Source organism: Melanotaenia boesemani, chromosome 6 (assembly GCF_017639745.1).
Source record: "Melanotaenia boesemani isolate fMelBoe1 chromosome 6, fMelBoe1.pri, whole genome shotgun sequence".
In the NCBI taxonomy this organism is placed as follows: domain Eukaryota; kingdom Metazoa; phylum Chordata; class Actinopteri; order Atheriniformes; family Melanotaeniidae; genus Melanotaenia; species Melanotaenia boesemani.
This window is the reverse complement of record NC_055687.1, coordinates 32,909,241-32,923,655: the sequence shown is the minus strand read 5'-3', so window position 1 is coordinate 32,923,655 and position 14,415 is coordinate 32,909,241. Positions and strand designations below refer to the sequence as shown.

Here is a 14,415-nt window from a genome sequence, read left to right as displayed (position 1 = left end):
GCCCCAACCATAAAGTCAAGCTTAAAAGCGACATCTTCTCTGGCTTTGACTTTACCTTGTCCCCAGGTTTGTTCTTCTCTGGTGTACTAGGTGTATCAGAAAATGTGGGGAGGGTCTTTGGGGAACTAGAGCAAGCATAGGTCATGACAGAGAGTTTGCTAGCAGTGAGAAAGATGTCAAAAGGGATGAAGCTGAGGTTCTTGGTGATGGTAGACTTGCGTGAGGGCCTAGCGATGCAGTGGTGGCTCGCCCCGCTCTGCTGCTCGATTTGGACGATGCGAATGCGAGCGCTGTCGCTGCCAAAGCCGCTGTCCTGTCCTGTCCCACTGTGGCGCGAGGACGATTCTGCACCTGCTGCAGGTTCCTGACGGCTACGCTTTTGCTCCTGTCGACGCACCTGTGCACAGACACATGACACGGATGAGCCACACTGACAAAGATGGATTCCTTGTCTCTAGAAGAATGTGTTTTGTCTTTTTTAAGTATTGAAAATAGTTAAGAGGAGGTAAATTTAGTTAATACAAACCTGTTGCTTTTTAAGTTTTAAATACAACACCGACATACATAAGAACATTCTCAAAAGAAATTATTTGTGAAATGGTAAATTAAGACCAAGTTAGTCAATAATATCCGTTTTTATTTACGCAAATTTTTTTTCAATGGAAATTCAAGCAGTACAAGTTGAATAAATAGCTTGGATGGGTACATAAATAAGTAGTGAACTGCCAGAAGTTTAAAAGTAATGTTCCCCAATACTGAACAATATTATACAATTTAAAATTATACAAAAAAAGCCCTTTTTAGGAAACCAGAAACGGGTTCAAAACTGCAAAACAACTCAAATCTGTTTTGCTCTAATGGAAGTTAATTTCCAATTCCTACAAGTGTCCCAACTTTTCTTAATTATCCTTCTGCTGCATAAAAGCAGTGCTGGAACACACTGTGGTAACACACTCTTGGGAGCATTATTAGAATAGTAGTGCAGAAAAGTAGTGTTCTAAAAATGGCAAAAAAAAAAAAAAAAAATCAATTAACAATAGAAGAGAGACAGATCACCATTACACAAGTTTAGGTCTCTTTCTTAGAAACTTCAAAGAAAGTCTTAGTGTCCATGAGTAAAGTGTCATTCACCATCAAAAGGCTCTCAGAACCTGGAGGAAACTGAATGAGAGGATGAGTTTCTGACAGTCAACAGCTTATGTGACATGTGGCTCGCAGGACCATTTTTCCCCTATTGTAGAAAGAATACTACAAGTGTCTTCAGCTGGTATCTGCTAAATGTGTTTACTTTAATGAGTCAAAAGTACAAGAGTACAACAAGACTTTTGTCACTTGTATATATATGGAGATCTGGAATTACAGCCTATTAGACCTTGATGCAAACAAACATAACTAACTGCATGCAACACCTTTAAGAACATCACATCTTGCCAACACTGTTTGGGTTTTCTTTGAATGTAAAGGGCTGCATCTCAGTCCAAAGTCATAGATGTTTGATTAACTGGTGATTCTACGTTGACAGAGTTTCTCTCACTGTGTTAAGATGGAGTGGAGACCTGTCGCAGTCAATATTCGTCAGAACAGGCTTCCACCTCCAGTGACCTCCTTAGGATAAACTGCATATAAACTACCAGAAGAGTGGAAAATTAGTAAATTTGTTTCTTGTGTGGCTCTAAATGCAAACCAAACATCCCTAGACAGACTGATAAAAGAAGCAGAGCAGGGTATGAGCCACAGAGACATTAAAGGCATGCTCTGGGTCTTTTTTGTGGTTAAAAATCATTTTGCACTTCTTTCAATATTAGAAATTTCTTACAAGAAAAAAAAAAAGCCTCGCCCCTGTAAATTAAATTGTTTTGTGCAGTGACTGTGGTATTGTGTTTAATGCAGCTGAGATTTTTTTTCCTTGTTTCTCACTAACGGATGTCGGAAGGGCTCGAGTTGTTGTTGCAATAAAAAGAATTCAGTGACAGATAATATAAATCAGTGCGAGGAGGTTTCTGGATTTCAAGCAACAAAGAAAACAAGCATCTTTATTCTGCTACCAAGCATGCCATCTTCAAGGCTATAAAGAAGCCGCCAGCGACTCTGAAGGGATAAACATGACATGAATGAGAAAAAACATATAAAACTAAATGCTACCTATCAGAAGATAAATGACTGAGCATGTTTAAAATACTTCTCACAGTGTGGGGTTGGAAAGAAAAAAAAGCTTACTAAATTTATGGAAATACACAGTAGACGCTGAGGAAATATTATTTTAAACCAGAACACACAAAAGCACTTCCATTTTCTCTGCTGCAGCAGGGCTGAGACTGACAGAAAGAAAAAAAAAGTATGTAAAGAGGGTATATGTAAACATGTAAGGATGTTCCGGTTTACATAACCTCAGCATCATTAAATATTTCTCCGATAACTGCTGGCTTGTCAGGTATAGCATGACCAACTTGTGCCTATTAATCATCATTATCAACACTGTTACATAATTTTTGAGGCCTATCTTCATGGTTTCTCACTCATGTTAATAGATGCTGCGTCAGTTTCAATTAGCTACTGCGGCCTTTGAATCGTGATTTTGATGAATTGCAAATTACAGGATACAGAACAAAGGTGTGTCCCTTTCCATCCCACCCTCATCTACTCCATCCTACATATGGTTACTATTAGAGCATATACTCTCAGCTGCCCCTTCTCTTTCTCTACATCACTCCCTCCCTTCGGCTCAATGAGAATTTTAAATGTATATTATTGCTGTGGTGGAGATAGTGTTTCAAGACCTCCAGGCAAATACTAAACCCACTGGCAGCACATTAGACAGAATACTTGACTTATTAGATACTTCCTATTCAAAACAGTGTCATCAAAGGCTAAGAACAAGAGCCATATAAAACGCAGCAGCATGCCTGCCTGTATGCCTGCTCTGCTCAACCACGCTCATGTGTGGGGCTTCCATACAATCGACCATGCCAGATCCATCTCCTCTCCCTGCCATAATGAGGACAGGATGTGTGCACTTCTTTTCTCGAAAAATGTAAGATTTTCCAAGCAACAGGGAGGGAACAGTGAGCAGCAAAGGGCCTGAACCTGTCTCCATATGTGTTGTGTTAGGTGAGTGAAACATGTACTAAGGTAAGGAGGATGTATTTGAGAAGGTATTCTGCAAAGACAAAATGTCCAGACCAACATTGGAAGGGACAAATAAGCTACATAGCAGCAGCTGAGGGAGCAGGAGCCAGCAGACACTGCCAGACAATCTCTACGTCTCTCCATGCCTCTTCCCAAGCTCAGACCCAACACATGCATTTACAATTACAGCAAATACCCCGTCTTCTCTTAACCACCACTACTAAGAGAGTGCCCCCCTAAGCAAATTCTTGGTCTAAATTTAGCTGTGCTTACAAGTGGAATAAGAGATGATGAGGAACACAAATTGGAGGCATACAGGAAACGAGACAATGAGAAAATTCCACAGTGCACAATATTCATCCAGTTTGACTGCACATATGCAATTAATATAGTCACAGACATGTACACAAACACATATTATATCAGTTGCTGTGATAGAATTTGATCTCAATTACTTAACAAGCATCCTCCTTGTGTTTCTGGGCTTCGTTACATTTCATTGTACATACTCTATGAAAAAGAACAGGTATTTATGAAAACATATAATGTAGCTCTGTATCCTATAAGCATTAACCTAAGGCCAATTTACTCACTGACAGAGAGCAATAAATTTAGAGTACAAACATGGGCTTTAGCTACAGGCCTGGTCCCAGCTGAAATCCCCATTTCCAACCATTACTTTCTATTGTATTATATAATAGCTGCACTGAAGCACTGTTTCCAGATCCCAATGCAATCTTTCTCTGGACTTAGCTGAACATGATCATGAATGTGTGACTACACATATACACCCTCACCCCCCAAGCCAATCATGAGGTCATTCCCTCTGAGTCTCAAGGCAGAACATTCTGGAAAATGGGGGATAATTCCCAAAGTGTGAAACCATGAGTCTCCCAAGTGCCAATCATATCAGAGTGCATCTGTACGACTTCTGACCCCATTTCTGTCAATGTAACTTATAACAGCTAGACTAGAGGAAGGCTAATACTCGGAAGCAAATGTCACATCATCCAAATGCCACCCGTTTACAGCGCTTGCTGGCTAGTCCAATATGACAACATAACTTTCACATCTGAATACTGCATATGTGCTTGATTGTTTCCAGATGAATGAAAAGTAGGTTGCAATTTGGGTTCAGAGATCAGGGAATATGAAAATCTGGATGTTTCAAGATGGTAGGGAAGTCCATGGTAGTCGACAGGAAAGAATAAAATAAGTACAGACTGAGTAACAAAGGTGACAACTGCTTCTTTCCAAGTGGTACATTTAATATTCACATATTCTCACAGTCTGAATTCAGCTAAGTTATTTAAGGCAAATGTATAGAAATGAACTATGTGAGAATATGGTGAATTCAAAGACTGGGAGGGATGTTAGTCGGTGGTGTTCGTGTTGAGAGAAAGAAGTCACCAATTTGACATGATTACAATAACAGAAGAAAACCTTTAAATTCTGTGGTTGAATATGAAAGGACACTTGGTTTTTGTTTTTTACCCCCAAAAGGAGGATATTTAATTTTTTTCATTAACTTAGAAGCAACACTACTAAAATTTGGCAGGTTTTCACACTGTGACGCCCCCTAAAAAAAGCACCTTCAGCATCCATCCTGCATCCTGTCTCTTCTCTGAGCTCTCCAACCAGTAAAAGTTAGTCTGAAGTTGACTTTTGCCTTCTCTCTTGCTCTGTCCCCCTCTTTCTTCCTTTTTATTTCTTTCTCCAATAATATTCTCTTGTGTTTTTTTGATTAATCAGCCCAGTACGTATTCAAAACAGCCACAGCGTTGATATCCATGAAGCAAAGCGCAGCTGTCAGGTGATGCCCTGAGCTGGGGGAAAAAAAAAGTTGTGAAATGCAGTTTCTCAGCCTTGGGATAATGAAGGGCAATGGCGGCTCCAGATATGTACATAATTAACGCACTTTTGCCATCAAAACAGAAGCACAGAGTTTTAAGGTTGGGAACTTATGAATAGTTATTTAAATGTTGTGTAGGGATTAAAAGCCAAAACCCCCCAAAATTCTCTGTTTTAACCTGAATGCAACCAGTGGCACGCAGTTTCAGTAGCCATAGCAGCCAGGTGATGTTTGATTAAAAAACCGAGCTACTGAGCTATGAATGCCTTGTTGAAACTGTTGAGCAGAGATTTCCCATGCCCTCTTGCACTGCAACTACAGTAGAATTGCCATTGAAAGAATAGGAAGTCATTACTAAATCTTTTTGACGTTACTATTCAGCTGAGCTACTTACTTGCAGGGCGCCTGCATGGAAATGAACGTCTGTATCTTGACTACATCAAAGTTTACAGGTTAGGCCCCTGCTGTGTTCTCCACTTTTGTTTACCAGAACCATAAAGCTGATAGCAGGCCTGTGTGCTTTTGTGTTAATAGAAGAAAGCCGCAATGAAGCAATACCTCATCTTAATCAAAAATAATAACAATACTTAACAAAATGCCATAAAGACTGTAATTCTTTCTCTCGTTTTCTTGTGGAAAACAGAGGGGGGAAGACATTTATAATATGAAGTCACTGCTTTGTATGCCTTAACAACAGTCACAAAATAAAGAGGGGCATCAAAGGCAGTCGGTTAATACGCTGAACTTTGTTTTAACAACAAAGGCAACCTGCTATGTACTTCAACTGAACCACAACAAAGATGCAATGGAAGGTCATGACCCCAGAGCCTGCAAATAAAAGCAGAGTGCTTCAGTGTGACAGTCGACTGTACTTTTAACGCTGTGCTCTAAAGCTCATGGCGCCAAGTGGGGTCGTTGGAACAAGTTCCCTCCACCCAATAGCGCTGAAGTCTGGGTTTTCTCCTCCAGTATTTAACAGAAGCACATGAGAGAAAATCTCATTTCAAGGATCGCCTCTTTGTCCCATCGTCTGACTATCTCTGACACCAGACATAGAAAGGCCACATAAACAACTATATCCTTTTTCTTCTTCCTCTAATGCCACGTTACATGTGAGGTGGGCAAACTTTGAGGTGACAGTAATTATTCATACATGTCAACATTCCAACAGCACTACGTAAAGCTGGAACGCTTCCCATCCGGAAAGACCAGCTGAAGAAGAAGTGAAGAGATGGCTGGTCTAAAGAGAAGACCATGAGAGAAGCCTGTAAAAACCTGACTGAGAAAAATAAAAGGAAAACAAAAGGGAAGATGAACAAACTTTAAAACATGAAGGCAGAGAAGACGGTCTTTAGTTTTCAGCTGCTTTATGGTTTGGAAAAGTCCTGGCTTAAAAACAAAGATGCAAAATGATAAAGGCTGGAGAATGAAAAGAAAAATTGTGAAAAGAGTGAGCTAATGAAGTCCATCTGGGGAACTACAGTATGCTGCTCAACAAAAACCTGGCTTTAGGAGATGTGGCGGCCAAAGCCTCCGTTTTATAATTGACTCAACTTCAAAACCAGCTTTGTCCCATGCCTGTGCACAACATTAGCTTGCTTACAAATATTTTGCCACAAATAGAATGCAGATTGCCACTGCGCAGCAGAACAAAGCCGTTTCCAGAGTGCTGACGTTCAGCAGGCTGCAGTCGGGTGCTCCATACTTTGACTTTAAGACTGAGGCCTTCCTTGTGAGAATCCAGGCTCTTGCAAATACTTGCCAAACCCACTATGCCCCGCTAAATATCCCAGGCAATCAAGAATGATTTAAAAGGTTTGACAGCCACCTCCCTTAAAACTCGACAGGAGACTTATTGCTTTAGTCATCCTCAACAGATCGACAGATCTAAACCAAAACCCTGATTTAGATCCCCAATCAAATCCAGTGCTTAGGTTAGGGGTGACTGTGAGGATTTGCAGGAATTACGCCACGTCGCTACAATAACACTGACTGTTTGTATAAGCAGGATGCAATGAGGTTGTATTGAAAGGAGTTTAGAAAAATGCCAGAAGACAATTTCTAGACCAACACTGCAACTGTTAGTGAAAACAAACAGTGATGGAAAGCGGTCTGACTATTATGATGCAAGTATCCAGAAATGACACAGGCCTTCTCGGCTCATCCAACATAATCCTTTGGCTGGAATCGGATGCTGTCGAACAGTCTTAACACCAAATGCTTCCATCATTAATGATAAGCAAAATATGAGAGAAATGGACAGGAAGAGCAAAAACAGTGAAAATTCAAAGCTAGATGGAGAACTCAGCAGAGTCAATATCTGATATATGGATAAACAGACTTTGTACACGTAATATAAAACATCTATTTAACTCCTTTCATTCCTTTCATACTACATTCCTACAGCCTACAACTACAGCCAGACTTCTAACATTTCATATGGAAACTGATTACATTAAGATGAAGGCCAGATGTGGGGAAAACTATGATTAGGAGACACACACCAGCTAGTGAAAGTGAATCAAAGAAGCACCGGGGTCTGTCTTAATTGCTGTGATGCTGCCACCCCCCACCCCCTCACAGCAGCAGAGTTCTCATCAGTCTTCCTCTCCTTCGTCCTCTTTTTCCATGGGAATGTAGCACAACTGGCTTCCATTAGCTGTCACCATCCCTATTTATTTTTCAGATTTGTGTGGATATGATTTTCTAATCCAACATACAGGCTCCGGTATTTACACATGCCAAAAAACCCGAGTGATGTGAGCGTGATAGCGACTGAATTCTAAAAGGTGGTTGAATGTCACATGTGTTTGCACCACTCATACTTTGTGGGTAAAGTATAGCAATGCATGACCGATTACAGTGACAACACACACAAAGAAACAGCAAAGGATTGTGCCCCTCATTATCATTCACCCAAGCTTTTAAACCTAAATGAATTAGCTTTGGCATTATGTTTTGAACAAATAAAAACAGGCACTCAAACTGTCTAGTCCTCTGCATGAGCTAAGCAGATGTCCTTAATAAGCTTTCATTAGGTCATAGTGTCTTCTTCAAATGTCTGTATGTACTGCCTGACAGCGAGGTCTGTATTCCCTCCCTTAGTTTTGAGTTTGTGAACAAGCAGAAAAAAAACAAAAAAGGCAGCTGGAGGTGAGATGAGGCTACAGCACAGGCTGAAGACTGTATGTACTGCTGCTGTTATCAGCCCAGACCCTGGGGAGCTAATACACACATCCATTCACACTCAAAACAGTGAAAAGACATGCTGCAGACACACACCACCAATACATAGTTTAAAAAAAAGTTAGAAAAAAACAGTCGTTCACACAAAAGACACAAAATGAACATGGCATAGCAAACTCAGAGAGTGGTGTGAACACAAGAACAATCCTGGCTTGCTGTGTATTTACAGAACTGAAATCAGAAGGAAGATTGAAGTAATCTTTCTTTAATTTCTCCCTGGATGCTCTCCCAGGGCTGAGCGAGACAAAGGCTATGATGTGCTATATGTTAAGATCTCAGACAAGAATGAAGCAACAAACTTGTTCCCTCACTGAGGTTACCTCTGAGGGCCTTGATCAAGGGTGCACAGAGGACAAGGCTAGAGACATGTGATGAAAGAGGATAAGATGACAACAAAAAATCATTAGCACTCAGCTGATCTTGTGTTTTTCCGCAGTCAACCTTTAGTAAGAACTAATTATAGCTAAAGCGAGTATGTGACGGCCAATTTTGACATGCAGACATTACATTACAGTCATTTAGCAGATGCTTTTGTCCAAAACAACATATAGTGGTTAGGCAGTAGCGTTAGCGACTTGAAGGTGTTAATATTCATCCCCTGGAGGAATTGAACTCTGACCTCCTGCATTGGAGACGGATGCTTTGCCAACTGTGCTATCCAGGCACTATAGAACAGTAGCGGCAAACTCGACCATCTCAGACAGACAACCTCAAACAGGTGAAGCCTAAAATCAAATCAACCTCTTGATTATCCAAAACATCTGAACTAGGTTTTTGGGCAGGTTCTCGAGTGCTTTTACAGAACTAAGATAGACATTTCTATCACTGTGTCGACTGGGTTTATACAACTCCAGCAGGTTTCAGTCGAGCCTTGAATACAAAGATATCTTTCATTTTATACATACATTGATTGATAGCAGCTTTGTTATATGAAGAGTAAAGCAAGGTTCTTTAAATATCGAAACAACATAAAGACATTTCTAAAAGTAAACGCACACTTTGAAATGGTATAATCCAATTCAGGCTGCAGCTAGCCAATCCCACAGAGAGATATAGATAAAAGAAAATGTGTCAGTATCCATAAAAAATCTTTCAAAAGCATGGAATTTTGTTTCAGGATAAATGTTTGGTCATTTGAGAGCACTTTTAGAGGAACAAAGTAGTTCTCCAATCAGCCAAATGGAAAGATGAGAGATTAGAAAGAAGAGGAACTCAAGTCACTCAATACTCTGCTTCACCTGTTATTCTAGGTGGAATCCTGCTTTTACAGGTGTAGAGAAAAAAATCTGTTTCCTCTTTTCACCTCTTCAGAAATTCTTCACAAATTCTGAGCTTTTTCACTAAACAAAGTCTCCTATATACGTGTGTCTACTAGTTGGCCTGGGGTGCCCTGCTTTACTACTCCCCTGGGTCTGTGACCTTGTTTCCCTTTCAGCCAGAGAGCGAGGGCACTAGTGACTCCTGCTCACCTGAGTCGTCACTTGATCCTAGGTTTCACTGTGGGGGCCTCCTGCCTCTACTCAAAGGCGACGTTTGTTGCTCTGCTCTAACAGAATTCCAGCCTTTGTGATTTTATCTGAAGTTTTCACGCCAATTTTGCCAAAACCGATTGAGGAGGCAGCAAATTCAGCTGCTACTGATCTCAAATAGATTGAGTTTCGAAGGGGCCAATTTGAGAATGTGCCACGGTTATACTTTGAAAAGAAGGCTGGGTAGGATGTGGGGGCTGTACAGGGAAGGTGACTTGTTATGACTGGCTGTCAATTAGCAGTTGATTCACACAGGAGGGTCAGTGAGACGTAGAAAAAAAAAGATATGGTTTCATAACAAAAGAAGGGCAGCGAGATGAACATTGGCTATGAAAATATGTGTTTAAGATAAGCTGAGACCACGACACTTACTTTACAGATGTAAGGCAGCCAAAATGGAAAAAGAGATGGCAGCATGGGGAGTTCTATTTATTATTCCTCTCAGCAGCAACAGGGTGAATGAAAATAGTGCTAAGCAGGATGGGAAGGGGTCAGGGTGAAAGGAATCTGGCCCTCAGAGAGGGTTAATAACCAGGTTGACTGGTTAAAAAGGTGACCTCTCAGGAAAATCAGCTCCCACATTTACAGACAAATACTTTGGACAGATCCAGGAATCAAAGCAAACATCAAACTCTGACACTTTCTTTCTCATTGTGTCATATCCCATCTGCAGGGATTACTCCCTTATATTCTGTCATCTGGCACTGCTTGAAGCTGTCTGAGCTTTTCCTTTTCCCTGCTTTGGATTTTAACCCTGATCTCTCATCATTTCTGATGGCCAGTGCAGCACAGAAAAAATCCTCCGACATGTCACTGTCCTGGAGAGATAGGAGTTCAAGAGAGAAACTTCACTTCAACAGCTACAAGACAATATGAAACACTCATCACTAAAAGGAGTGGCCTTGGAAATGGTTTACTTTAAACATACATAGAGGATGAGGTCCACAACCGCTCGCCGAGCCAAGCTCGTCATCAACACCGTCTCTTGGATGAGCTGTCCACTGCGTTTTAAGCCAATATTCCTACATATGCAAGAGTTAAATTGTTACACAAGAGGGCAGAGTAGGTCACAGAGCTTTCACATTTTACTTTCAGGAGCATGTGGACTAAAAACAAAGGTTTTAATGTGTTATCTTATTCTGAGGTGTTTACCCCAGCTGCTGACTGATTATACAACTTTGCACGTTTCCTAAAAGAAAAGCGAAGGCGCTTTCTAAAATACCACAAATAGTTGTAAGGCACTGTTTTAAAGCTTTTGGCAGGACAATTGTTCCTGCAGAACCTCCCACAGTTCTTCTGTGGATTAAGACAGTCTCACTGTTTAGTGCCTCCTCATGTAATCCTAGACTGACTCCCTGATGTTCAGATCCGGGGCCTGTGGGGGCCAAAACATCTGTCCCAGTGGGGTTCCTTGTTCTTCATTTTGCTGAGGACACTTTGTTATGACTGGCTGAATATTTGGAGTGATTGTCTTATGCTGCGGCATGAATATGGAACTGATCAGACACCTCATGATGCGAACATGAGAAGTGCCTAAAACTGCTGCACAGTACATAAAGAGGATTACATTTTCTTTTCTAATGAAAAGACAATCAAATGAAAAGTGCTGATTCATCAGCAAACGATGATACAAAAACCACATGCATTAGTAAAACACAACCGTCTGACAACATAAAGCAGCTCCTGGCCAGCATGTCTGCGTCCTCTCACAGCGGTTTGTCGTGGCTGGAAATCCGGCCTGCTGTGTAAAAGCTGCATTTGTCAGACTTTACATGAAAGTGTGGCTTCTCTCTTCTGGGCAGGTATGTAAAACTACACATATTTAGCAGACTAGTAATATTAAAAACTACAGACTGTATTCTGTCTGTTTCCAGAGGAGGAACCCTCTCTGCTATGAGCCAGCTAGCTACGTAACTACATGGCTTTGGAAGGGACGACACTTTTCCAAACAGGAGCTCTGCCAGTCCCACAGAGTAAAGAGGGACAAATAAAAGAGAAGACGACAAAGAAGGAGAAGGACAAAAAGAGCAATGAGAGAGCATTTGGATGAAAGTTACACACAGGAGATGGAAGGAAAACTGCCTCATGTAATCTCCCAATATAAATGGGAAGAGAGAGGAAGAGAAAAAGTGGAGATAAGAGAGGTAACAAGCAATCGTGAGATTCTCCACATGTGTGTTTACTAAAAAGCTCTAATTCTGGGGTTCCTGTGATGCCTGATACCTTCTCCTGAGCCCATGGCCAACCTTGGTAGATGTGAGTGTGCATGTGTGTGAGCACACATGCTGGAGGAAGTTTAAAGCCCTGTTTCCCATGCGTGTAATCATCCCAGGATGAGGTGGAGCGGGACTTCCCCTGCACCAAAGGGTATTTTCCTCTCACACTGTGGTACAAGCACATGGCTGACCCAGGCAGCCTCTCTCTGTGTGTGTGTACAAGTCTCTCATCTTCCTGACATCCTCTCATTGCCAGCATCACTTATCTGTACTTATTTAACACTAAATGTTTCTCTTTTTTACACAATCACTGTCATCATTTCCTGTATAATCTCTCATTGTCAGCATCTCTGTCTGGCTGTCATGCAGCTGTCACAGTAATAAGCACCACTTATATCCTTTTTCTAGCAGTGTCTTTCAAAAAACTACTCATGAACCAGTTTTTAAGTCATTAAAATGTTAGAACGTGTCTTCTTTTACCCTGAAACACATGCACAGAAACAAACATAGATACAGGTCAGCTGTTTAGTTATAAAGAAGTATTGCACCCCCAAATAAAGGCTGCAGCCAGTTGCTATGTAGAGAATGTGGAGACCATGTGAATATATGGGTGAGTGTGTGTGTTTGAGGGTATGCATTTGTGTTGCCGAGTGACACTGCTGATGACATAGCAGTGAGATAAGTTCTAGAAACCACTCGATCATCTATTCATAGCTCCCCGGCTGTAGGACCTCCCGCTGCTGAAAGCTGCCTGATCGGAACCCAGCCTCACTTCATCATCATTAACGTGCACCAGAAACTACTGAGATGAAGTCAGACTGTGACGGACCATGGCCAATGCTGTGATAAACATCCTAATAACGCAGTGATTTACAGGCCATCCTGCTGGTCTGACTTCATGTGGTCAGGTGACTGAACAAACGGCTCCGAAGCACAACGTGACAGAGTCAAGTTTGTGAGTGTGTCTGTGGACAGATTCAGAGCAGAGATCAGTGTCTAGAAATGACTGAAATCAAACACAATGCTTGTACACATTGTCCACGCGCCTGGCTTCGCTTCTCCACTGCCAGGGAACCCAAAAGCCCCAACAAAACAAATTCATTAACCCTGACGATAAGACACAGCTGTGAGGGGCGATGAGAACTGTTTGAAATCAGTGCATGGGATTGAGGAGAATCTGTTCAAGACAAACAGCATGTGGGGGGAAAAAAGGGATTTAGTAATACGGGAGAGGGAGTAAGGAGCAGTGTTTTAATTTAAATTTGAACTGAAGACAGTGCTGACTGTGAGAGGAGATGCTTTTTGAAGCACAACAACAAAAACCATTCCTCATGCTTGAGCTCCAGGACCTGTTTCTAATTAGATTCTTTGAACAGGCTGTGTAAAGAAGGCACAAACAAAACTGTCAAATTGTATAAATATCATTACTAAAACTAAAAACGAACGTAAAAAACATCTATTTGTTTCAAATTCTGACGTAGTTAAAGGGAAAAACAATAAAAATACATCAGCACTTTATGATTATTACGTGCAGCCTAGTATCAGGTGAAGGACAGCCTACCTGCTTAGTTTATTTTGACTGGATAAAAAAAAACAACAACTTTACAATTCCCATATTACACTCTCAGATTCCAGGCAATGTCAGGGTAAATTCTGCTTTGGATGGTGGTGTGTCTCATGTGTTAGGGGGAAGAGAGACTGTAGGCACAGCCTGCAAACCACAGGAGCAGGGATCTTAAGACTCGCCGTACTGTGGATTAATGCTCCACTAGAGGGCTCTGTAGCTTGTAAAATATGCCTTAATAGATCAGAACACACCACACTCAACCACACTAAACAGAGATAGATGGAGGAATAAATAGTTTTACAGAGAATGTCCAAAAGTCAGACCACATGTAGTCAGAATAACCACCATAGTCCCACAGCTGTATAGAGACACAAACTTAGTGTGAGCAGCACTGTTATGAAGCTAATGAGTGAGGAGCAAGGTATCAAGCACATGACACTGATAAAGGTCCAAACTCTTTCACAACTCGGTGTCATACTCTCTCCATCAAGTGATGGCTGGTTATTGTGTCACATCATTCTGGATTTGTGGGTCACTTCAGTTTCACCTAATCCAGAAAAAAAAGCACAACAAGCTGCACATTTCGACACAAAAAAAACACTCATTTCAACTACTGAAGGCGTCATTAATTGTTATTGGGAACATCCAGCTCCCTAACAACAGCTGCTCAGCACACATGCAAATTAATTATAGAAGAGTCTTCATGTTCGCATTTCTATGAGAAATTAAAGTAATAGTCGCAAACTTTTCTCAAATCCTGGAGTTTTTGTGGGGGCAAATTCTTCTTTAAAAAAAACCCCACAAACCAACTTATTTTTATTTCGTTTTGCTTTGTTTATATTTCCCGAGAAGCCTTGTCTCATTTCGGAAGGAGATCTG

General features: G+C 41.2%; 1 protein-coding gene across 1 annotated transcript in view; it reads right to left on the bottom strand.

Annotated features, from left to right (window-relative positions):
• The window catches only part of LOC121642112 (vacuolar protein sorting-associated protein 13B-like), a 334,030-nt gene that overhangs the window by 89,153 nt on the left and 230,462 nt on the right, over positions 1–14,415 (bottom strand). The window contains 1 exon segment of the mRNA XM_041988605.1: positions 56–397. Within this exon segment, the coding sequence (XP_041844539.1) occupies positions 56–397 (342 nt within the window).